The following is a 27,888-nucleotide window of genomic DNA, read 5'->3' on the forward strand; positions in this document are numbered from 1 at the left end:
CTACTCTTTTGTACTACCCAACCACAGAGACGACTCAGGCACAGTATACTATACCGTGAAACAGGGTTCGTATGATACCTACTCAGCACGTATACCGTGGAGCGATTTGTCGATATATCTATAGCCTAATGAGTGGGCAGAATACCTTTGGGAACTGGCATATTTCTTTCATGCTATTCCGAATATTCGTATTTGCGAATTGTGAAATAACCATTACATTGTGCATTTTGTGAGCCATATTTTCTTGCGAATGGGTCTGCTTTGTTTCTGTTTTTTTTTTACTAAAAATTAAACTCCTTGACACATCTCAACTCAAACAGTTGTTTTGTTCACACATATTGAATGAATTCGCTTTCTCCTGAAACGAATTAATTGATATCTGATTGAAATAGAACTGCGTCCAGGACAAAAGAGTATAGAGCGCTGCGCACTTGTCAAAATTATGTCATATTTTAAAAATATATAAAATATATACACAACTCATTTTAGAGAACCATATTTTTATCTGTGGATAGTAATTTCGTCAATATTACCAGTGTTCAAGTTTAATTGCAAAGAGATTTGTGTAGACAAAATTAGAACTGTCAACGTCTACCACATTCAGCGGTAAAGCGTCTTTAAGCTTTAATCCCTGGAAGCTGCTAGACGCAAGCATTATTTACTTGGAAAAATTCACATTTTGACTGAGTTTGGTTTGTTTGTTTAGAGAAAAATAATTTTCTTTGCCATGAGTAAAATCATGATTTTATAAGTGTTATCTTGGATTGTGCTAGATGTAAGTATACTCAATTGAAAAATGGTAATAATTCATAATTTTTAATTTGTTCAGGTCAGGGGAAAAGATATTTTATAAAAAAATGTATGAGAGTCCATGTACCCTAGAAGATATATGCTTAGAAACCGTATGTGACAATATTTTGAGCTATATTGAACCTTTGGGAACCAGAGATGGATGGTGGGAAAGCCACAGAAGCTCGGATAGTGACAGTTTTGATGAAGAAATAAAAAAATTTAGATTTAAAGATCCTGAAATATTTCTCATTGAAGAAATATCAGAGAAACTACTGAAAAAGTTCGTCGAGAAGCGAATTTTGTGTGATTCCATTCTCAATATATTCACCGAAAAAAATACGAAGTTGAAAAATTTTAGAATAAGAAATAGTACATTATCAAAAATTGGCTTACATATTTTGAATCAGCACAAACTTGTCACTTTGGAATGTGTGGCTATAAAAAAAATTAGTATTGGTGATATATTAGGTAAAAGAATATGTTTTTCCAGTGAAACTGTTACAATTTTTAAATATTTCAGATTGTTTGAATCCCTGGTCACTTTCACAAATTAGGAATGTAAACTTCACAAAATGTACTTTCATTGACGAGTTACGCTTTACCTATATGATCAAAATAACGAATCTGAAGAATTTGAGAAATCTTAATCTTGCTTACACGGAACTCAACCAAACAATTTTCAAAATCATATGTGAAGATTTAATTCATTTAGAAACCATAAATATCTCTGGAACTCAAGTAACAGATTTGAGACCTCTGATATTACTTTCCTCAAAACTCAAAAGTCTCTCGATATGTGTAAGTTCAACAAATTTGACTCATGGAATGTTTTTAATGCCGGAAATCAACTTTTAGGACTTATTTTCAGCAGAACATATTGCAAGTACTTTAGAACAACTCCAACTGCTAAGATACCTTGATATTAGTTTTTTCAATGATAAAATAGAGGGTCAGATATATGCTCATTCTGGGAAGCCCATCGTGACTCTATTAGGAGATTCTCAAATTTTGACAGAACTTGAGTCTTTAGATGTCTCAGGATGGAGAGAATTTATAACAAGTTATCAACTTATTAAATTTATTGAAGCTCATCCCAGACTCAAATATTTGGGGAGTGTTCTTTGTTCTGCCAATTATGATTCCATCTTTTCGGATACTAACAAGATCGATTTTCCTTACAATTTAGTGATTGCTGGTTTGGGAAATGAGGAACAAATAAAAGTAGCACTGAAGAAATATCAAGATAGGTGAGATTACTAATTACTCTCTTATGAAATGTTTGGTTCCACTGTATTTGTTATTTTTGGTTATATTTTGGTTATCCTCAATGTTTTGACATAAGTTAGGCATCTTTATAATTAAATAGTCTTTCTTAGTCTTAAAGATACCTGACAACTCAAACACTCCTATCAGTAAAATGCTGACAAACTCAACTTGGATTACTGTGAAAAATCCCAAAAATTATTAATACTCTCTAGTGATTATTCTTTTTCTATTGAATTCCAGGTCAAATTATGTTCAGAAAGCATTATACCATTTATTTCAACTAACAAGTACTTTTCAAGAAGCCAGACCTGATGTGTTCAATTTAGTTCTACCTGTTATGGAAGCACACAGTACAGTTTTCGGTGTTCAAATGGCAGCTACAGCTTGTTTGTACAATTTGACTAGAGGTGAACTATCAAAAAACATACATCCTCGAACTCTGAGTAAAGGTGTACATTTAACACTTTATGCAATGGAATATTTTCCGGAAGAATTTCAATTACAGAAAAATTCTTTATTAACTTTATGTAGTGATAGAATTTTGCAGGATGTTCATTTTGATAAATTCAGATGTGCAAAGTTGGTACTGGATGCTCTTTGTCGTTTTGAAGATATCAACATGGATCGCATGGCAGTGGCAATATGCAGTATTTTAGCAGCTAAGGTAAATATATTTTTTTTGAGTTTGATAAGCAGTAACCATAAATATTTTATGGTTACTGAAATTTATAAAAATTTCAAAAGTTTTTAAGTTGATTGTAACTTAATTTGAAGAATACGGTTTTTTGAAATTTAAACCAGGTGATGTTGTTGCCTTCTGATGTCACGCTTTTAATTTAGTTTGTAAATGATCTTTTTGTGTCTATCTTCCAGTTGTCATATAGTTTTTCATTTTTATAAAAATAACCCTAATGTAAACATATATTGCATTGTCGCTAACATAATATTTTATATATCACTTAATTATGAGCATAATACTGTACATGATTGATTTACCAAATATTAATGATACCTAATGTATTATCACTTCTTGGGTATTCCGCATGGTCAGTGGTAATTTTTGGAATCCTTTATCTAACTGGATGATATTTTCCTTGAATATAGGAAGACTCTGATTAATTTTAGTAATATGATGCAAGAGTTTGTTAAAGTGTTCTAGCCTTTCACGAAATAAAGAATTTATGGAACTTTGTTGGCAGATGTATATGAATATTGTAGATAGATATTGTGTTTTAGTAATTATTATCTGAATAATAATAATAATTTTATAATTCCCAAGAAACATAACATATTCATAGTAGGGACAATGTAACGCACATATAAAAAAAGAACGTACTGAGAATAATACAACAAATAAAATATTCGAAAATACAAAATTGTCAATATATTTCAAAATAGATTATTTTATCTGATACTTGATGAAAATCTATAACATATTCAAGAAACACTATTCTATAGCAAAACACTTGTTGGATTTTTGTAAAACTGTTTAGTGAAAAGCTCCCAAAATATTTCTTGAATAGATTATTTTAGTTGTGTCTTGAATTTCGTGTAATTTTTTTTTATGTTGTTAGGAATTTTATTATATAAATTAACTTCCATCATGAAAAATACATTTATGAGCAGAATTGAATTTATTTCTTTGAAACATGGGACTGAATATTTTTTTATTATTTTCAACATTATAAATGAATATGCATATTTTGAAACAGTATATTCCCCAAACATCTAAACATTCGAATGTTTGGAATACAAAGGGAATATAGAAAAGTGTTTTTCATATAATTCAGCATTCATATAAAAGTACTTGTTTCAAAATGTTTTTTTTGTGTAATTCACTGTTCATATGAAAATAGCTGTTTCATCCAGTTTGTGTCTAAAGTTACTTATTTGCATGATCTATAATACATCTTTGTATAAAGTTCATTTTTGAAATTGATTGCTTTCTTCCTTTCTTTCAAAGATTCCCACATTTTTTTGTTTCAAGATGTAGAAGTAGAAGGCCAGACACTTTCTTTTCTAATAATCAGTTTCTTATCAACTTTTCAATGATTTTTGATAGTATAGGATGAATGGAAATTGCCAGATAATTACATTTTTCATTTGGATCACCATTTTCAATTAATCGAAATTTCCCGAATTGTGTAATTGGAATTACACAATTCGGGAAATATACTTATGTATCAATGATTTTTTTCACGATGGGACTTGATTCATATTTCACTAGTTTGACAACTTTTATAGAAATCAAATCATGAAAAACATAGTCTTGGAAATATACAGAAACTATTAATAACAATTTTAGAAACAATAGAACCATCTCTGAGAGACAGACATCCAACGTAAAAAAAGTAAAGTATATGATACACAATATACAATTTTTTTTCTCCATTTTGATCATATGCAGCTGAACCTTTGATTGAAATTGAACAGATAAAAAAACTGTATCACTCCAATCAACGCATGGCTGTGTTATTACTCTATACATAGTTTGTATTCAAGAAACAAATTTATGCAGTGTAATTCTTTAATCACTGGCAGTGCTACTGTTCATGAAACACATATCTATAAAGTACTCCTGCATTTCCTTTCTCTCCTGTTCTTACTGATTTAGAGAGTTGTAACTAAGTATTTACCCCATATATATTTAAGGTCGATATATCCACCAATCTACATTATTATTTATCACCAACAAAACCATTATCATAACCATAAACCCATTCATTAGACTATCAACACATTGATTCACACACTATTAGAAACATCTAACAAAACAAAAGCCTAAAAGTTACCATGATATGATATTGGATCTGAAATGTTGAAAGAAGTCGCCAGGGAGATACAACCTCCCAGAGTTTACCTAATAAATCTCTGCCTCACCAGGGGATAATTTTCTAAAATTATGAAAAGACGGATCATCAAACCATTATTCAAATTAGAAAGAATTAAACAGACCCATATCATTAATTTCGAATGTAGAAGTTTTTGAAAAAATATCTGCCATCAGTAGAGGATATCCATAAATCACATGAGGTGATTTTGGCGATTTTTTGACCTCCCACCCTCTTGGTGAGATGTCATGAGATTTGGCTCGACCTTCTCTGATCCCCCTGATTTCACGTGAGACTTTTCAAAATGGCTATTTTTAGACTAAATAGGCTCATCTATGCTTTGATTTCATCGCATCGCATCTACATGAAATGTTCATTTTTATATTAATTTTTTTTACTATTAATGTAAGTTACAAAAAGGATTTGAAGCTCTATAACTTCTATTTGATTGTGCCTAGAGGATGACAGCACGACCAGCTGTCGAAAGCGCTCGCAGATAATCAAATAGAAGTTATAGAGCTTCAAATCCTTTTTGTAACTTACAGTAATAGTAAAATACTGAAAATGAAGAAAAAATTAGTTGCATCATCCAAAATTATAATATTAAATATCAATTTTGAAATTTAAATAAACTATGCTGTTACATAAACATTTCAAAGAATAGAGTCCGATTGGAGAAAAATTTCATCATTCATGACATACAGTTATTTTTCATTAAGATTTGTAGGGTTCTGGTGTCAAAATTCTAGCATTGGGTAATAAGTTCTTCAAGCCATCTGAATCAATCACTGAACCAAGCGTTGATATAAAATGTCACTTACATGGAACTCTATCATCTTTAAGGTGTACTTTGTCGAAGTTTCAGGTTGAAAACTCTCGTCTTTAAGCCTTATCAGCATCTATTTGTATGAAGAAGTAGGAGAAGTATAAAGTGAAGAAAGTCAAAATCATTTGAATATAAAAAAAAAAATTGATTTTTTTTTCACAAATTTTTTATTAATACCGTTTTTGAAACTCACAATGGCAGTAATTGCTGTAAAGAATAATTCAATAACATTCAATAATAATCAGTTAAGTCCAGTATATACTTTTCTATTGTTTATAAATATTTTTTAGTTTTTTAATGTTTCAATGACTAGTAAAGGAATTACTTTTTCATTAAACATCGCATTGGCATTTTTCAATAGGTAATAAAACAAATTTGAATTAATAATATAATTGTTTATTGAGCCATATTTAAAAAAAATAATAAAAATCCTGTGAATTATTCAGAGTACTTTTAATGCCATATAACAACGGCCGTTTGATTTGTTAAGGAACAAAATTTTAAATAAATTGAAAGGGGAAAGGGAAGAGATTAATTTTTGTAAAAAATACTTTTTGACTTTTTACTGCTTCATATTTAAATATTACTGGAGTTTTTTCCCAACACCAAATCGTTATGTTTAACACCTCGACACGTGTTTCGATCACCAAGTGATCATCTTCAAGAGGAAGTTTAATAGTCCTTCACTTGGTGATCGAAACACGTGTTGAGGTGTTAGAAATAACGATTTGGTGTTGGGAAACAACTCCAGTAATATTCATTACTACACCAAAGGTTCAAAACAGTGCATCATATGCTTCATCTTTATACAAATAGGTACTGACGAGGCGGTAAGACAAGTGTTTTTAACCTGAATCATCGACGAAGCACATCTAAAAGATGATCGAGTTCCATGTAAATGTACGAACTGAATTGAAAAAAGTTATTTTCGTGTAATTTAATGTTTACATGAAAGTAGTTGTTTCGGAAGAGCTTTTTCCTTCCGGTGTGTATCTGTAAAAAAATTCTATGCAGGATACATACATCTGTGTAAAGAGTTTATTTTGAAATTGTTGCCTTTTTTCCTTACAACGGAAGTTTCTCACATAGATGAAGTAAAAAGCCGAAAGTTTTTCCCAAAAACTCAAATACTATTAGAGATAATGACTTCAGGTCGTTTTTATGATGGAATCAATCAATCATTGAAACGAGTCAAAAACCAAGTTTCTAGCTATTGTGTAGCAACTGTTATATCAATTTCTTTTATAAAAAAAAGTGGAAATACATATCATATAAAACGGTACACGAATTAGATAAATGTTGATTAAGACACAATATTTGAAAGTGGTTGAGATGTTTCATGGTGAATTTCTATAGTTCGGACTTCAATTATCTATTATGATTGTACTGTGATTCGAAATCTATGAAAGAACAAATACAATTAGAATGAATAGCTAAAATAACAATTATATTAAGTCATAAAACCTGAAATGAAAATACAAAAAAACGAATATAATAATCAAGATACAAAATGAAATTGACTACAGAGTAAAAAAAAAAAATGAAAATGAGCAAAAAATTAAAAATAAATTAGAAAATTGAAGAAGATTTCGAACACAGTAACTTCACGATGTTTCGATTGCTAGTATCCATAATCGTCTTTGGTTGACGACTGGACTATTCCTCGAGAGATGACTACTTATAGGTTATTCAAACGCTTTCACCTATCCCCTCTTCCGTCTCTCCGCTTCTCCGCGGGAGTTAACCGATTTCCGCTTGATTACTGGTCTCTATATAATGCATATCTTTACGCTAACGTGGCTAAATGTGTCGTTGGACAACATATACGCAGCTTCTTTGAACTTCCTTTTAAACCAGTGTTCCTCCCTGTGTATGATCTCAGCTTCGGACCACTAATCAACTCTAACCTACAAACTTCATCTTGAACAAATTTTCAAGAATGATTAGTGTTTTATAAAAACGACCTGAGTGTCTATTATCGTATCTCTAATAGTTAGAAAGTTATATTAGTTCAAATTAAATCTTGATAGTTTTTGAAATACTAACAAAAGACCAAATGCCATCTTAATTTTTTGAAAACAACAGAAAATTTTTATGTTTAAAAATCTGTTTAAAATATGTTTTTCCGTTAATCAGCTGTCGCCCCCATACGAACGACAACTCTCAGAAGTTGAGAAACTTGTGCGAGCTAAGTAAGGACTAACGAGGTCTTACCTTTTAACGTGTGATTCCTAACACGGTTGCAGAATCATTCCAGTTTCAAACAGATAAATTCTCTCGAGAAAAATCTGGTCGAGGCGGGAATCGAACCCACGGTCTCCCGATCGTGAGTCGGGCGCGGCCAATTCCACAACTGTGCTGTACATCATTGAAAGACATTTTTCTTTACGTCATTCTGAATCCAATTAGCTATCACTAGTACTTTTAGGAGCTTTATGTCTAATTAACAGGAATTTTAGTTTGTGTATGATCAACCATTTTTTCCTCAACACAGTTTTCTCGTAATTTCACAGTGTTTCTTGCAGTAAAAAAATTAACATGGAATTTGCTGGGATTCCCCCTCTGGATGAAGTTCGACTCAACTCTCTCCCCTCCCTAAAAGGCTCAAAATTTATGAACGCTCCTGTATGGTTTACAGCAAATACATCTGACCGATGTATTTGCTGTTGCAATCTTGACAACTGATTTCGTAAATACCCGACCTTTCTGTGTTTTCTAGTCTATCTTTTGGATTACCAAGAAGCTGTTGCAATTTAAAAGAAGTTTTATATGCAACTTTCATATTTACTTTATCGAATATCTGTTGAAGCCCTCTCGTGTATCGGCCAGAGCCGACGAGCGATTAAAACCCGCTTCAAAGAGCATTGTGCACACATGAAATACGGAAGGATAGAAAAATCCAGTGTCGCCCAACATGCTCTAGACAAGGACCACAGAATTGGTGAAAACAATCTGAAAGTGATTAAGCATGTGCATGACACCAGGCTAATCGATGCATGTGAGAGTCTAGAAATAGCAAAATGTAAGAACAGCATGAATTGCGATAAGGGACCCATCTTGTTTAGCCCGCTTTTTAATCTTCTGTTAGGAAGAGAATAATTACTAAGAACTTGCAGGTAGTTAATTACCGGGAAATTACCTTTTGGACTTCAGGTATACAACCTCAGGTAACAAATTTTTGTATATAAGGACTAACCAGACTAGACTACGTATCAATTTTCTTCTCCTGAGGATGCTAATTTTGTTGGCGAAACGCGCGTCGAGTGCAAAAATATCAGTTTGGTGTTAGGGCAATTGATCTCGAAAAAAGTTATTCAACTTTGACACCAAAGGTTCCAATCTCATCGTTATCCAAGGTTATATGTCAGAAACATTAAAGATTAATAAGTGCACGGAGGTGTAGAAGTTTTTTTCATGATGTCAACCAAAGAAATATGATTTGAGTATCCCTTTCTTCCCTTACTATTGCAAACTTCAAAAAGTATTCAGCATAACATGAAATTAATGAATTATGAAAATACAACCAAAAACCCACTCCTTTACCAATAATAAACATTATTATTATTATTTTCCCAAAGGGTAAGGTGGTCGTGTCCTGAGCCCTAGGCAAACGCTATGAGCCAAAAATAACAGCCTTCTGAATTTGTCAAGGCAGCCAAGATTTCTGCCATCATGCGGCAAGCCGGCATGATATTGAGATTCGATAGTAGAGAGGGCATCATTCCAACAAGGACCCCAATAATTAGAACAACCATCTTAACAGACTGGTTGGGATAGAATCTGCAAAGTTCTAAGGGAAAATCTATATATTTCATTGATTTTTCCTCCTCTTTTCGGACGATATTCGTCTCACCTGGAGCAGAAAACTCCACTGAGGGTGAGGAATGAATAATTCCAATAAATTCAGCACTTCTCATTTTCCACAATAGATTCAATATCACCCGGAGCGTAAGGCAACACTGGTGTCTCGTCAATACCATAAAAGTGCCATAGATGGTAATGAAGTAATCTTAGGGCCGCGTTATATTGATGGATATAAGCTGACAGCAAGGACATTATGGTGTTAGGCGCCTCGCACCAGGTCCTGCACCTTTTGTCAGGAACCTCTAATCGTCAATCGACTTCAATAGACTAAGGTGATGAAGACACCATCCTGGTAGGCCATGATGAACCTCTCAGCTTCCAACATCAGCCCACTCAATCTGAGGAAAGTGAAGGTAAGGTGCTTTGCTAAGCCGAGGTCTTCAATGTTTTTAAAGAAGACCCATGCATTGGATTATCCTTGTGCTGCCGCAGGAGTGGTCTCTGCAGGTTTTATGTGGACCTTTTGCTGAACGAGTTCCAACTCGTGAAAGAGTTGTGATCACCTCGTTCAGTGTTGAAATCTAAACCGAATTTATCAATCAGCCGCTAAGGCAGCTGCGCTAAAGAGAAATGCTCCAATTCCTGCTTTCTTATGGTTGTGGGCCATGCAGAACAGGGAATCGGAAATCCTGATGACTTTACAGACTCCATTCAGTATCATTCTGTCATGTGCAGACTCCAAACTCAAAAGTCCATGGCCTTCCTGTCATTATTATTATTATCCATTGCTTCAGTTATTTCTGAAAAATAAATGAACCATGTGTCAGACTTCTCTGGTGGATTTTTGTTTTGAGTTTTCATCTAAAAATTACATTTTTAAGTACTAATTTCAATTTATTTTAAGGTTTCAACAGAAGAAACCTCTGTATTGGGTGCGAGACCTGAGTATATGGGAAAACTTCTTTCAATGGTGAAAACCCGAGTGGACACCAAAGCAGCTGATATAACTTTGAAATTCACTCTAAGTGCTCTCTGGAATTTAACTGATGAAAGTGCAGCTACTTGTAAAGTATTTCTAGAACAGAAGGGTGCCTATTTATTTCTGAATGTTCTGCAGGTTTTCAAAGAAAATTCGGCCATAGAAACTAAAGTCTTAGGTAAGTTTTGTTAATTTATTAATTTGTGTAATTGATGATTTGTTTATTTTGTGGAAATTCATGATTGATGTGTGAGTTTTACTCAAAATGTTTTTACCGCAATACATTTTCTTAAGCCAGAACTGTAAGAAATATCAAGAATAATTTATTGAAGAGAAAGTAGAATCACAAAAATTACAAATCAAGTTAAACAATATGCACCATAAAAACAAAGCAACTTCATTAAACTGACAAATATATTTCCTGAACAACTTTCTGTTCCTACCAACTGACTCTGATATTCATCATTTTGAAGTTTATTTTGTTCGAACTGCATGTGTTCTTAGAGAAAAAAAATTGGTGTTAAGCCTAAAAGTTGTTCATCTTCCTAGGTCTCTTGAACAATATTGCAGAGGTAGCAGCACTTCGGGAAAGTTTGATGATGGATTCTCTGATGGATGAACTCTACATTTTATTGAAATCTGAAAATATCGATGTCAGTTACTTTGCAGCAGGAATCGTTGCTCATTTAGCTTCTGGAGGAGATAAACAATGGACTTTAACAAGTCATACAAGAGATGAGATGTTGGAAGGATTAAAAGATGCAGTATCGCAATGGAAGGTTCCTGATAGCGAAATGGTTGCTTATAGGAGTTTTAAACCATTTTTTTCACTTCTTAGGACTGATACTGATTATCAGGTGCAGATGTGGGCTGTTTGGGCTATTCATCATGTGTGTACCAAAAATCGTAAGTAATTTTTTGTCATATGTTGAGAATCAGTTTCATCAGATAAAGAGTTTCATCTAATCTCATCAATATAATCATCTAACAGAATTTCCGTTCTTGTGTTTTTAATGGAAAAAAGTCTTATGAAATTATCGGTAAAAACACAATTTTTAACGTTTGCAACCCACTTTTTAAAATAAGACTTATTATTTCTTTTAATTTCTGTTATTTTTATTTTTTTTTTGTCACAATAATCAGATTTTCTAACAACTTAGCGTTCTTAACCTTTCACATTTCATATTTTGTTTATTTTTTCACTTTTTAAACTTTTGAAAAAATGTATTAAAATATTTTTTCGTTAACCAGCTGTCACCCCCCTACGAACAATTCTCAGAACCTTGTGCGAGCTAAGGAATAACGAGATCTTACCTTTTACTGCGTGAATCCTAGCACAGATATCCCTCCTCCTAATTATTTGGTTCGAGTTTTTTTTATTATTTCATTCACTGATCTTTTCATTTCAAATCTGTTATCTTTTCTTCGGTTTGAAAGTCTGAACTTCAACTTAACAGGCCTTGTGGATTCAGGAAAGAGAAATTCCGCATCATTCAACGTTACAGGCCTAGGGCTTATTACAGTGTCAGTGAATTCCTTTTAGACGACTTCAGCTGATTGCAGTCCAGAGTTTCATCCACATTTTATTATTTTATTATACATCCAATTTTGACTAACCTTGTTTTTTTTTTCTTTATATTTTATACATTTTTATACTTTAAAACTATTGAGATATTTTATCTTTATGTATGTTTATTTTCTTTATACTATTTTAACGTGGTGTACTGACATGTCCTATACGTTGTTAACGTCTCATTATTATTATTATTATTATTGTAGAAACTTGGGCTAATGAGGAACTGTTTCATCTTTTGATTGAAACAATTGGGGAACAAAGATTTAACTTCCCTAGGCAAGTGATTATAAATAATTATATTGGGAGAGTTACTCAAAGCTTCATTCAATCTATATCTTATAGGTCTACCACTGAATTCAGCTCCTTTTAGCTAGTAGGGATGTGTGGAGGGATTATGTCTGTACAAGATAAATTGGGAAAATTGCAAAATCATGTTTATTATTGATTTTCGTAATAGTCAAGTCAAGATGATTTATTGAATTATTCACCTCCCTTTTAGTGGTGAATTTCATTGACTGGTGAATGGAATTGACATATTTGACAAAGATATCATCAGACTAAGATATCATCTAAGTATCTGTACCAGTACAAAAAACTGTTAATTAACTGATTTTCATGGATTTCATTCTCTAGATTATCAATGAAAATTTCAGCCAGTTAATGACTCAACGGATTTCTCATTATTAGTTCTTCGCTGTATGAATAAAACTTTTTGTCGAATTGGAATTCATTTTGAGATTGACAAGTAGTAAGTAAATCTGAAAGTTCCTGTTTTATTAGAGGATTTACATGGTTTTTGTCTAAAAGACAGTAGTAGGTTGTGAAACTGTCTTCTAGTATACATAGGTGAATTTCTATACCGACTAAAATTGAATTCTGGAGTGAGAAGGTAATCATAACCTCTCATAGGATATACATTTACATCTTTATATCTCCTGAATTTTCTGACTTTGATATAGTTGTAAATTAACAATTTTTAGACATAAATGCAAGTTAAGTTGTTTTCCAAGAAAATCCTTCTAAAAGTTTCATTGATTGCAAAGTAGATTTTATTCAATTCTTTACAAATAAAGTCAACTTGTTCACTTAGAATCTATTATTGTGTCCATAAACTTTGTATGTTCTTTAGAATACATGAGACATTCGTTAATATTAATATTCAATGTGTTTGTATCTCCGTAAGATGATCAGGTGATTTTTTTGACCCCACTCTGAGAAACTTTTTATTACTGAATTGACTCTTTGTTCAATTTCTTGACTACTTTTCTCGGTAATATAGTAGTATCGTCAGCATAAAGAAATATTTGGTCATACTCAATTATATGGGCAAGTCATTGGTGTACAAGCGAAAGAGCAATGAACTAAGTACTCATCAATCTTAACAGATATATTAGATAAAAGTCAAGAGTTTATTGACCCCCTTATAAATAAATACAATTTTTAGAAATTTCAAGTTAATTGTAACAAAAGTTCACATTTATTTAATCAAAACATTTTTCTATACTTTAGTATTTTTCATCTAGATTTTCATAAATATTCTGAATTAAAGCAGCAGATATCGTTTCTATTGAGAAGTTCTATCGAAACTCATGTTGGCTTGGTAAAAGAATTTGTTTGATAAACTACATCTTACGATTTGATCTCCACAAACTTTATTTTTTAAAAATATCACATGTTTTGCTAACATAGTAGCTTTTTTGTAGTGAATTACGTACTAAAAGTTCATTCTTAGTTTCGATGATTTGTAGAGGAAACACGTTGAAAATGAGTGATACCTATTGACGGTAATTATAGAATGGATCATCAGATGTAACTAGAAGAACCCAATTTGAGTTGATTCGTAAATGGCGAAATTTTTCCAAATTCCTTCTGCTATATATCCTGCCTTGTCATGTGCATGTTATTGGTTTGCAGTCTTCTTCAAGAGAATACATGCATAGGACTGCATCATGGTCAGATAGGCTAGTTCGAAGGCCATCGTGGTGTCAAGATGTATAAACCTCTGAAGAAGCCAGCCACTCGGGCTGGCGAAACGTTTGGATACAGTTCCAAACCACGACGGCCTTCGAACCCGAATGAAGATCGTAACAATGAAAATCTCGGCCGCGAAAGCTTAAATCAATTTACTAGATAGGCTAGTGTTGACTACTTTACAACTCACTGCTTCCCTACCCCATATTCAACTAACATAATCGAGTAAGCTTGAGGAATATTTACTAAGCCTTGTAGCTTCTTTAACGTGCACTGTTAAATTAAAAGAGCTTAATAGGCTTTCAAGTGATGATTTGCTATGCAATGTTTCATTTAAAATATTAACATTAATATATCCTATCAATAAAATCTGCATTTACGGAAATACGACATAAAAGTATTTTCAATCTAGTAAAAAAAATCAGAATTCGTAGATGGAGATCTATAGATACATATAATCTAAGTGTCAATATTTTTGTTGAACCCATCGTGAACCAATTTTGAGATACATACATGAATATTCCTGGTACGACTTTATTTTGATACTAAAATATAATTTTGCAAAAATAACGGTTCGTCAGACTTGAGTCAGTAAAATAATTTTAGGGTATTTAGGCTTTCTAGATATATATCTGGTTTGTCTAATGTATTTCTAGTAGATTGTTTATTCAATAGCATAACCTTAAGGTCATTTGTCGACTCTCCTGAAAAAATATTTTAGGCAATTCTTTCTCTCCTACACGGTTTTTTATTGCTTTGCTTAAAAATAATTTTCCAGTTGCATTCAAAGTTTTTTCTCCTAGGTAATTGCTTTTTCCTCAAAATATTATTGCAGTGAAATGAACAATCACCCAAATTAGTTATATGTGCTGCTTCAAACATATGAAGATTAATTTTGTACTGATATGGATACTGTACTGGCAGATATAAAGAGAAAAATTATTTAAAGAGGTCAATGTATTTGAGATAAGGCAGGCTTACTGCATCATCTTATTAGTTAATGTGAAAAACAATAAAATACAACTTGAATCTGTTGATCACCATTGTAGTACCAGGAAAAAACAAAACAAGATACGTAGATCGGAAAAAGCACTTGGACAACGATGTTCAAATTACCTCGGACCTCGCCTACAAAATATGCTACCAGAGTTTATAAAAAAAAAAGTTCTATTACGTACAAAAAACGTATAAAAACTTGGATACTGTGTTCGGAAAGGACATTGTTCATGGTTTTGTCAACCAAACTTTCAAAAAGTGATCAAAGTTAAAACACCAATCGTTTGTATAGGTATAGCATGCATATTCGGAAAGCTGACAAGAAAGTAAATATGAGACAATACCCGAATATCACAAAGCCCAAATATGACGTACCTACACCTCAATAATTATTACAAACACACCTACTGAAAACGACACTCACCCTAAATATGGCATTTAGTATAAGTATCACTAAATTGCTGGAACTTTCATTTGGTCATAGATTAACTAAATCGTCGCTATTCAAGACCACTGCCTTTTGATAGGCTGTGTATATTAAATCCCGGTCATTAGCATATGGTTTAATAAAGGATTCAATAGTAAAGTTGTTCCCTAATAGATTATGCAAGTAGATGGAAAAGTTTCTATCTTTGGAATAATTCACAATTATAATTTACCTTTTTCTAGATTCGAGTCTAATCAATATTTTATCTTCAAGCCCCAACTTGGTTATTGACGTCAAAGAAATGATTTCTTTTCTTATGGCTTTCATATTTTTATGGTAAAGATTATTTTATTCTTTTAGAACACATATTCTAGTCAGCATGTTATGTTGCATAGTATTCAGCTCAAACATTTATTTTATTAATTTGTAGCTTTTCATCTGTAGTTAACTTTATCCCTGATTTGGATTGCAAGATATTACTATTCTTTCCCTCAGTTTCTGTTAAGACCGTATTTGTAGATTTTCTATCTATTTCTTTAATCTTGTCACGCAGTTCCAGAATTTCTAATTCATAGAATATGGTGCTTTTCCATTGTTTTTCAATGAGCTCATTTATTTCTTCCTCCATCTGCGTGACTTTCTTGAGAAAAGTGTTTCACCTTCCTTTTGATCAAAAATAACAAATACATCGTCTACATATCGGGACTAAGTCCGTGGAAAGTAATCTAACCTCTCTTTTGCTTTTAATTCAAATTGCTCGTGAAAACCTTAGGGATTCGAATGTGATACTATATGAAAATAGTGAAAAAGCAATTAGTCCTGTAGAAACTGTAAATATGCTAGGAATTGTTCTAGATAAAAAATTAACATGGAATCAACATATTTGATACCATATGTAATAAACTGAAGAAAAGATGATATTCTATTAGATTCATGTCAAATCATTGCAGCTCTAATATACTCTTGAAATTGTATCAGGCTAACTTCCATTCACACCTTTGATATGGCATTCTCAACTGGGGTATGACTGCTTCTGTTAAAAGGATATCTCTCCTCCAGAAATATACAGTTAGAATAATAGCTAAGCTAGGGTATTGTGATTCATGTAGAGATGTGTTTAAACAGTTAAAAATTCTTACAGTTGCCAGCACCTACATACTAGAGGCTAGTGCATACGTTTTCAATAATAAATCTAATTTTCAGTCCTCTCTTCCAAATCATAACCACAATACTCGTTCGAAGGATCTAATTGTACCAAACGCTCACAGTAAATTATACAATATGCTTCCAATAGCTCTTAAGAATTCCCCAAATAATAATGTGTTCTAAAGTCAGCTGAAAAAAATGCTACTTCAAAGGACTTGTTACACCATTCAGGAATTCACCAATCAACTAACCTGAGATCTTGAACTTTAGCACTAGTGTCCGACCGAAACTGGTTTTTGTGACCGAAACCGAAAACGAATTTCGGCAATGGTCTTAGTTTCGGCCGAAACCGAAACTTCCTTACAAGTATTATGTTTTGAGGAAAAAATAAAGAAAATGTTATTATAATCAGTCAGTCTTTTTTTTTTATCTTTAAATCACAACGTTATGCACTCTTCGATATTTTTACTTATTGATAATTAACATAAAAAACCCTTGTTCAAGAAAAAATATCAATTGCACCTTAAAAATACTTAAAATAGGTGAGGTGTTCATTTGAGTAGGTGTAGATTCTTCTTTTGAATATTATTGATTCGTCGATTGTATGAAATTCAACGCATCGAATATGACCGATCACAGCTCGGGAACTTCCGAATGAAGTTTCGGTTTCGGTCGTAGTTTCGGCAGGTTTGGCGCCGAAACCGAAACCCGTTTTTTCGGTCGACCGAAACCGAACTTTCGGTCGGACACTATTCAGCACATTTGATTAAAGTGTTTACTTTCAATACTTGAGAAATTGTGTGTTGATTATATTTTATTGACTTTTTTATAGTCTATAACTAGTTACATTTATATGTTACTTTTATTACTTATGGATGTTTATCACTGTTTGTGTTATTGTGTTGTTTATATTATTTTGACAGACTTATAATATGGTTACATATTATTTGGACTGACTTTTATAAAATGGTTATTTACATTTATATGTTTTTACACATTTACTTTTATAATTGACATTTTCTTTGTTTATTGTGCATTGATTTCTGTCAACTGTACTTTTCAACCAAAGAAATAAATATTATTATTATTATTATTATTATTATTATTATTATTATTATTATAATGTTGAACAAGAAGCAATTCCGTTTTATGCAGATTTTTGTTAATTGTATCTTGTCATCGATTACTTCTTCACTGTGACCACTGACCCTTAGAAACAACTACACCACTAGTAGATGTCGAATCAGAGTTGTAAATATAATACATTTTTGACGTCAGTTTAGTGGCAAAGTGCACACAAACATTTTCGTTAGGTATCTTCCTATGTAATTCAAAGATCAACAGCGTTTTTATTTTTTGAAATGTGCGCATAGTATAATTGATGATCTCAACTATCACCTTAGTAGTTAAAAACCAATCAAACAATCTTCGCAATCTTCATAACCTCATTTGCTTTAGCATAGCTTTTTATTAATTGTGTGTAGTCTTCGATTACTCCTCCACCGAGACCATTGACCCTTAGAAGATGATATCACTATATTATGGCATGGGAGCAATGATACAACTATACCACTAGTAAAAATCGAATAAGAATTGAAAATATATTCAATTTTAGACGTCTGTTTAGTGGAAACAACTATAAGTATAACCAGACTGTCTGCCAAACTCTGTACATATGTCTCAAAAGTTCATGTTATATATATAAAAACAAAACAATCTTCTTTATCACAGTGTCATTCATAATTACCCAACTAGGTTTGGCAGCAATTTCAATATACCTCAAACTCACCTAAATATATAAGAACATCATCGAATCGTCTATTAGAGTATTACCACAAGAGATAAGAAGATAATCTGCGCATATAAAAAACGTCCAGCTCTCAAACAGTTGAATACTAACGATTGTATTCAAACAGCGAGAGCTCTTGTTGGGATGATAGCTTGCACTCGTTACTTCGAAGAGAAATAGCCTTATCAACTTGATTTTAACTATATATAGTGAAAAAAATCAAAATAAATCTTAGTAAGTTTTGATTTGAATTTTCAATAAGTACTGCATGATGATCCCCTACCACGTAGTAATGACTACATCCCTCAATTTTGATTCTAATTTTTTGAGTTATGACATTGTTTACATTTTGCTCATTGAAATAGTATGGCAACTTTTATCGAATGCACAAACTAATGAAGCATGTAAAAAAATGAATATTTCGAAATAAATTTCGAAATATTAATCTCTCTCAACTTCCTACACAGTAGGGTCTGTTTGAACGACAAACATCTGCGAGGAATCTTGCATAAATGTCTGTCGGATATAATTCAATATCCGGCATGGTATTAGCCAGGGAAATAGTAATGAATATTACTGGAGTTTTATCCCAGCATCAAACTTATTTTCAACACCTCGACATGTGTTTCAATCACCAAGTGATCATTTTCAAAAGGAAGAGGAAGTTTAATCTTCCTCTTGAAGATGATCACTTGGTGATTGAAACACGTGTCTAGGTGTTAAAAATAACGGTTTGGTGTTGGGATAAAACTTCAGTAATATTCTAAATATATGTCTTTATATTTTTTTTTAGAATGTGTTTCATTAATCAACTAACTCCTCTGAATATTCTGGTTCTATTAATGTTTAATACCTTATTCACATTCAAATCAGTTTCCGACAAAAAGTATTTCTTAAATTGAATGTATTCATAACAACTTTCACTAATTGATTGCCTAAATTAGTTCTTCATCACAATTTTTGTGTTATTAGTGCTTTAGTTTGATCAGGTTTTTTATTGCATAAAAATCACCTGACTTGTATATTTCCTCCAATTATCTTCCTTTAAGATATGATGAGTTGATTAGTTTGTGGCATTGCTTGCAGATGAGTGTTCATGTCTTCTAAATGAAAGGTGTTCAGTGAGTAGTCCCATATTTATTCTAAGCTCCCTACTGGTTTGAAAAAATTCCTCAATTCTTTCCCAGATGATCTCAGTATGAAGATAATCCTGTGTGTGTTCCTTGTATTCTTTTTGTCATTGACCCATTTCCTGACCCATACCAATGATTTTGTTATTCTCCTATTGGTGAGTCAACTTCAAACTGTCACATTTTTCTTTGTTTGTTGACACCTTATTATGGAAATATTCATAGTACCACTAGAATTTTTTCAGGCACAATATTTTTCATAATTAATTTTCATTCGATATTCTTTTTTTTTTTCAGCAAAGAGGTACTGCAGAATGCTTGACGATGAAAAGGGACATGTCATCCTGAAAGATCTCATACTCCACAAATTTTCACATCCAGAAATAAAAAAAATGTGTTCTCTCATATTGGAAACACTTGATGTAAATGTATAAAAAGTCATTATATTTTAGAAAAAAACCATTTGCCAATATGACTCTATTGTGATCGGTATTTGATAGGATTTTTGAATATTTTATTTTAATATGATTTATTTTTAATGCAGCTTTAAATACTTTTTATCAAATCTGAATATATGAATTATATTGTGTAATAGAGTTTTGTTATGTTTTAGAATATTTATTCTTGTGAACTTTGTAAATCAACTATATGTACAGAAAATGTTTGTTAGATTATTGTAAATAAATCAGGTCATTTATATACTAGTCAGAATAAATTGTTGAAAAAACACAAATATATCACTTTCCGGCAAGAATAGAGTCACAACTAAAAAACAAGAAAAATAAAGTCTTCTATAACTCAAGAACGAGCAATTACTACAGCATATACTTTCATAATAGAAGAATTGAGAGTTATCTACTTACTTTATACATTTTGAATGCTCTTATATTTTTTTCAAAACCGGAAAATCATAATTCAGCAGTTTTATATTCTTGTCGGGGTGCGTTATGTAGACTGCTGATATTTTTTTTTATTTTTCCCTAGTTGATGTGGATAATAATATAGAAGTCTTGTTTACTATTTATTTTTCTGAATATGAATGCCTAGTTTATGTGATTAAAGATTAAGAATCAATACAAGTAAAAAGTTTAAAAAAATTAGTTGAATGTTACACTAATAAATAATAAAATTAGAATAAATTCTCTTAGGTGATTTTCTGGTATATAGGTAGTTAAACTTTTAATTTTTTAAGTGATACTTGTATAACTATGGTCTAGGGACAAAAAACAAACCATTTTGATTACAAACCAAACAGATCACTATTCAGATTTTGTTAGAGACAAAACCACGACATCACTAGGATTTTTATAAATATTTTTGGATCTGTTTTTTTCCACCAATTGAAATCTTGTGCTCCAAAAGAAAATGAATTGAAGATAGGATTGTAGGTAGTGCCAGTCTTTCTATCCAGAATGTAGGTCCTGCCACATTTTGCAATTCGTGATTCCAACAAACCTATACTACTTACTATATAAAATATAATCATTTTATATAGTAGACAATGGAAGTCCGAACTAGTGAAATTTAAAACATTGGAGTCGTATAAGAACAAGAATTTGAAAGACTCTGCATGGAGGGAAATATGCGTTATATTAAAAGAGGGATTCGAGGAAATGGAATAAAAGCAACGACAGGAGTTTGGTACCAATACAAAATTATAAACGTATTTACGTCCATCTTGCTAAAATACTATACGAAAAATGAATCGAGAACCAAGAATGTGGCCTACTTTCAGAAACAAAGCCTTCTGTATGAAACTGTCATACGGTTTGCACCGATTCGTTAAAATTACCGAAACGGTGAATTAACCGCATCGTGTGAACGGACTGTAAGACTATAGCGTATAGGTTTTATCACACTATTAGTATCAGTGGTAAGTAAATAAACAGTATACTATGGTATGATGCATAAAAGCAGCAAGCATCTTTTCCTGTATAAATTACAGAAGTTTTATTCCTCATAAAATAAATTTCCCCTTTACGTAAATTCTGTTTTTGTAAATTTTTATTTTTCATATAGATATAGGTTTTGGAGTTGCCCCTCTACATATTTATTATTATGTAGACTAAAAAATACAAAACTATTTTTTCAGAAAAGAAACATGAACGATATCAAAGTGGGGCAGAAAAAAAGAAAAGGTTAAAACGAAATCTGAAAATTGCCGAACAGCAGCAAAATTCATTGCACAAATTTTTAATCGTTAGTACGAAAAATGAGCAACCTTGTACAACTTCTGGTAACTCCGAAAACCCTACCGTGGAAATTTCTTTCGAAACATGCGTCGCTGGAACATCGAAGGAAAAACTTGATGAAGAAGTAGGACAAGAACGCGGCGAAAATTTGACAGTTGAAAATTCCAGTGCCGTTCAAGATGACGAAAACACCGATTTTGATATTACAAAACTGAAGGATATAGTTTTATGACCCGCGATATTAACGGATAAAATGATTGACTATATTGTTAGAAACAAGCCAACGAATGTAAGGAATATTGAAGAATTAAAATCAGCGTACAAAGATAGAGATGAAGTTTATTATAGAGGACTTTCTCACAAACATTTTTATCGAATGAAGTCAAATGGAATTAAGGAAGACCGAGAATGGTTAAAATTTTCAGAAACAAGCAAAAGTGTTATTGCTACCCTTGCTGCCAATATGTCAAGAAAACAATCGATACTTCAGGCGCGGATTAAACAACATAGTCCTAGTGCGGCACATATCCCTTGTGCTAGCCATTCGTTAAATTTGATTGGAAATTTTGCAGCAGAAAGTTGCAACACTGCGATTGAATATTTTATGTTTGTGTAGAATTTATTTACCTTTTTTTCTGCATCAACTCATCGTTGGCAAATTTTGTGCAAACAGTTAAAAAAGTGTGAAAATGCTGTTTCGGTGAAGAGACTCGTAGATACACGATGGCAGCAAGAGCGGATGCTGTACGATCTATAAGACTTGGGTACACATATATGAAAGCGGCATTAGGTTAGGTTAGGTCCAAAGTGAGTAGGTCTATTCGACCCTACACCGCAATCCGCAAGGGTTTATTGTGGCTCACACCTATTCTCACTCGGCCAAACAAACCCAGCTTCTTAACAAAGCTGATTAGTTTATATGGTGAATGGTATATTTCAGGTTAGATGGTAAGAGTACGGCTCTGCCGAACTCTAAAGACCTGATTCGGTTCCCAGCGGGGCAGGCACTAAGCATATGCTCTGTTAATGAGGTAGTCAGATAGTCAAGTTGCAAGATTCCCATCTTGATACCCACTACAACCTTCCCATATAAGGGTTTTTGCACGTAAGCTACACCTGACGATGCCTTAGATTCATCCGTGCAGGGCTTTTTCGCCTCTGGTTTTGGTGAAACCTCACTTGAGTGCAAAGGTTTGCTAACCTGCTCATGGGGGGTTAGTTCCCCCACCTGATGCGTACGCCGCAGCTCTCGCTCTTGAACTAAATTTACAGGGAGGTCAATTGAAGTCGTAAACTCGTCATCCATCTCCTCTGTAGACTCGCCACAAGTGATTCTGTCATTCCCGTATCCAGCGGGGCTACGTGGAAGCAGGCATCCGATGACCGGTTTGCTCAACCCCCACATCCCAAAAGCCAATGCATTCGCCGAAAACAGCATGTACAGTGGTCAGGCAGTGAAAGATGAACAAGGACAGCCAAAGCGGCATTAACTGAGATTTGCAATTCGAGCGAAAAGAAAAAAGTCACGATTATCGAGGCAAATTCAATTTTGAAAAAAATGGGCAAATTTGAAACCGCGTTGATGACAGTGATTTGGAACACGATTCTACAGCGACTAAACGCTACGAGTAAATCACTTCAATCAGTTTAGTGTGAATTGTCAAAAGGTTCATCTCTCCTGAGGTCTCTGTACAATTTTATTGACAAATTCAGAGATGAATTTGAGAAAGTACAGGAAGATGCAACTGATTTGTCAGGCCTGACATTTGAAGAAGACGGACAGAGTAGACGACCTCTCAAGCGAAAAACGTTTCATGACGAAGTGAAAGGAGGTGAACACGAATTTGGAAAGGGAAAGAAGGAAAATTTCCTTGTAAATTCATTTTACGTTATATGTGACAACACCAAGGCAGAGTTAGCTCGGAGAAATCAGACATATGACGCAAACCTAAAGCATTTTATGGTATTTTTTGATAAAGCATTATCAGACGAACCAAAAACATCCCCGGTAAATACTCTAAAATAAATTTACAAGAACGAGATTGATGTGTCCAATAACTTCGAAAACGAATTAAACCAATTTCTACTCTTCCTGCAAGAAAATAACGAGTTAATGAACACCGCAAAAAATATGTACCGAGCTGCCAAAGAAATGTCATAGACTTTTCTGAATGTTGAGACAATTTTAAAAATATTTTTAACGATACCAATTTCGAACGCATCAGGCGAGAGATCTTTTTCTGCACTAAACAGAGTAAAAAACTACACAGGTCTGCAAAAATCACTATTTAAAAGATTGTTTTGATTTCGTTAACTGATCTTTGTTTTTATCTATCACGTAAGGTTTGCCTACAAAATAAGGATGAAATAATTGAAAAAGTAGAAAAAACGAGGAATTGTGGATTCATTTTTATTATTTTAACGTGAAGTAAAAGCAAAAAAACAATACTACATAGCTAAACTAAGCATAATGGTGATACACAAATGTTTGCAAATCAAGTCTTTGTAAAAACGTTTTCTTTTTCCGTCAAAGCTTCTTTTGGTACTTGTTCGGCTGTGTTCTTGTGAATTTTACCTTTTCAACATCCAACAGTAGTCTGCCATCATGTTAACATTCCACCGACCTGCGTTCCATTTCTTTTATGTCTTGATGGAACCGTTCTCCTTGTTTCTCACTTACAGCCCCTAGATTTTCGGGAAAGTAGTCCAGATGTGAGTGAAGGAAATGGAATTTGACACTCATGTTGCAGCCCAACATTTTGTAGTTTTTTATCAATTCAGCAACCAAAGTTTTGTAGTTTGGGTCTTTTTTATTTTCAAGAAAGCCTGTTATAACAAATTTAAATGAATTTCAGGCATTTTTTTCTTTCATTTCCCTTTTAGTGACAAAGCTTTCATCTTTAAAAAGTTTTCTTATGTCAGGCCCAACGAAGACTCCTTTTAGTTTATCATCGGATATACCAGGAAACTTTTCAGAAAGATACTTGAAACAATCTCCTTCTTTGTCTAATGCTTTCACAAACTGTTTCATTAGCCCCAATTTGATATAGAGTGGTGGAAGTAAGATTTTTTTAGGATCCACTAAACTTTGTATTTCAACATTTTTAACTCCAGGAATAAGACCCTTAACTATTGGTCACACGGTCACGGCTATCCCATTCACATAGGAAACTTAGTGTAACCACTTTGTAACCACTATATAGGCTATATACTACAGAAACATCGAACCCATACCGAACCTAAAAACCCATGTAATTAGAAAATTTCAGGTGAAATTTGTGACTTATCTATTGGTGATAGAATTTTTTTTATTATTTTTTCCGTAATCTGCACACAAAATACTGTTAAAATCACTATATAGTTGAATATCCTACAATTTATTCATCGCAGACCTGTGCTATTTAAGAAGTTCGATGGGAGAGGAACGTTTAAATAATATGGCTATATTATATATAAAATCAGATATATTGGATAAAATTAAGTCGGGCAAAATAATTTGATGAATTTTCAAAAGAAAAAGTAAGGAGTAAGGCGTAAATTCATTTGAAATACGTATGTATATTCAGGAAAAGTGTATGTACTGTATATCAGTATTAGTTATCAAATCATATGTAAATCGCATGCGTGTATTATTTAAACCACCTACTGCTAGTTGCAAATTGGTTACTGGCATGTAAAAAGATCCATAAAATCGTTATCGTTATCAAAATTATTTAGTGCAAGCAAAAAATGGCTATTCGCTTTTGTCGAAGGGCTCCGAAATTTTTCCCGCCAGGGGCCCTCAATTCTTATACGCCACTGTCACCACTAAAGTATTATAAGAATCAGTATATAAACCCATCTTACCGGTCTAGTCACAGATATAAAGATATGCAAGGTGCCCCCCCTCCCATATACGAGACGGTTTCTGTAAACCAAACCATTTCTCCATTTCATTATATGTATATTTGGCTACAGAAGAAAATCATTTTGGAGTTTACACGGTGTCTCGAAAAAGTGTGACATATATCAATCAAAATTGTTTTTTAAATGGAATACAATGTATTTCCTTACACTTTTAGTCAGAAAAAAATAATATGATTTCCTATGTACCAAACTATAACCGTTCTCGAATTTCAGGTACACGAGTTATAAGACCATACTTTTTTAGAAAAACTTGAATGGTCAAAAATGTTTACAATTTTTACGGAATGATCTGCCTGAGCTTCTGGAGAATGTGCCGCTAAATATAGACAACGGATGTGGTAACAATTGGATGGAGCACCGGCACATTTAAAATTCAGTGTCGGACAGTTTTTGAATATGTGCTTTCCGAATAAATGGATTAATAGGGAAGGACCACAAAATTGGCCAGCGAGTTTTTTTGAACAAAACACAAGCACTACGGGAAAATCCAATTTGCTTCAACAAGACAATTTATAGTAAAAAGAAATTGACTTGCAGGTTTTAGAAAGGTAACTGATGTAAACACAAGGAAGGTACGGAAATAGTTTTTCAAAATTAAATTCCAGTACGAATGAACGAATTGAAAGATACCTAGCTGATGAGTATGACAATATTCCACTCTATCAAAACCGGAATCCGAAGGTTCCTTTTTGCTTATCCAATTATTTGTATTTTTTGCGAATGGCAAATCTCATGATAATCATCGCGTTGAGCGATCTTACATGCACAGCATGCGAATAGTTTATCTGCCATCAGATGTTATTTTCTTCAGAAAATAAAAAAATAAATTACAACTAGCCTTTCTGCGAGGATATGAATTATGTAACAAGGATTTGTCAAATCGAGAGGAAGTTACACGAACATGGTAGAATAGGTAAACTGAACTTGAGTTTGATGGTGGTTGACAATGTTTCGTGGTGTATTTCATCAGTTCGGACTTCCATTGCCTAACATAATATTAATTGATTTGAAATCCCTGAAAGAATCTGTAAAAAAATTTAAAAAAAATTATAAATAATTTTTTACAGACTCTTTCCGGGATTTCAAATCAATTCATGTTATATTAGAGAATGGAAGTCCGAACTGATGAAATACAAACTGAACTTAAATTGGAATTGATCGGTCAACAATAGTATATTGTTCTACTAGTGCGGAAAATAGAATATTTCATACGAGTTTGGCAAGATTATGAAACAATAAGAGTCGTAGGCGCACGAGTTGTACACTATACTTTTCCGACGGCCTACATGAGAAACATATGTTCCGACATACCTATATAGGTAGGTATGTCGGATTTTAATTTCGCATGACTGACTGTATTATACCTACTTACAAATCATTTTTACGGGAAACCAATTCAATTGCCTTAAGAAGCATATAAAAAAGATGTATCACACAAAGCAGAGAACAAATTTTATTGAACATTTTACAAAAATGTTTGGGTACATTTTGATCTGTATTCATGAAATATCAGAAAAATAATTATTGCTTGTAATATTTAAACAATTGTTCGGTATTAACGGAATACTATTATTTTCTTTCATGAAACTTTGAATGGCTTGTTTATAGTAAACAATTGTTTACTATTCTGTGATTGTACCAAAGAAAACTGAACAAATGTGATTCGCTACCTATCTACTTAGTAAATCACATTCACACGCCACAAGTACCTACGAGTAAACATTAGAGTATAGTTAACTGTAATAGGTAATCGCACCATTCGTAGAGCCAGGAGACCGTGCGCAATATTCATTTCGCACTAGTGCGAAATATCTAATTTTGTGTACTAGTTTACAGTGCGAAATGATACGTATTTCAAATAGGTCTTCGAAAAACTTATATTTATTCAACTATTAGCTCTGTAATAGTTTTAAAATGTGGTTGACTGGAAGAATAGTGTTTCTACCACAATACATAAAGACCATTTTGTATTATCATCATTTATTAACTATATTTGCTAGGTCATAACTTTTTACTTTTTATAGAAACTTTCGATGGTGGCCAGAAACAATGCATTTGAAAAAGTTGAAATAAGTTATTCCACGTAGCCAGATCTAAAGCCAATGCGAAGAGAACATTAAATGTGTCATATTTATGTTCTGTGATTCTATGATTTATCGGATTTTCAGTTCATATATTTCTGCTTCTTTGCAGCATTTTTGGCAGCCATTCATTCGCAAAAATTCCCGAAATTCGGACAAGTTTGGCTACTCACTTC

The 27,888-nt window shown here is 32.7% G+C and overlaps 1 protein-coding gene across 1 annotated transcript; it reads left to right on the top strand.

The window, feature by feature from the left end:
* Window positions 1-480: 480 nt before the first annotated feature.
* On the top strand, window positions 481-20,553 carry LOC111509518 (protein zyg-11 homolog B). Its single transcript, XM_023165284.2, has 8 exons — window positions 481-775; window positions 830-1,260; window positions 1,313-1,590; window positions 1,648-2,039; window positions 2,299-2,722; window positions 10,424-10,676; window positions 11,048-11,404; window positions 19,831-20,553. Coding segments are annotated over exons 1-8 (2,274 nt in total). The 5' UTR covers window positions 481-773; the 3' UTR covers window positions 19,968-20,553.
* The last annotated feature ends 7,335 nt before the right edge of the window (window positions 20,554-27,888 follow it).

This window comes from Leptinotarsa decemlineata, unplaced genomic scaffold (genome assembly GCF_025532065.1).
Source record: "Leptinotarsa decemlineata unplaced genomic scaffold, Ldec_3_MD MMD2_tig00078346_RagTag_RagTag, whole genome shotgun sequence".
NCBI lineage: Eukaryota > Metazoa > Arthropoda > Insecta > Coleoptera > Chrysomelidae > Leptinotarsa > Leptinotarsa decemlineata.

Excerpts from the sequence above, each read along its gene's own strand:
- LOC111509518 (XM_023165284.2), top strand. Across the intron at positions 1,261-1,312 it reads TAGTATTGGTGATATATTAG|ATTGTTTGAATCCCTGGTCA; the intron begins GTAAAAGAATAT and ends TAAATATTTCAG. Across the intron at positions 2,040-2,298 it reads CTGAAGAAATATCAAGATAG|GTCAAATTATGTTCAGAAAG; the intron begins GTGAGATTACTA and ends ATTGAATTCCAG.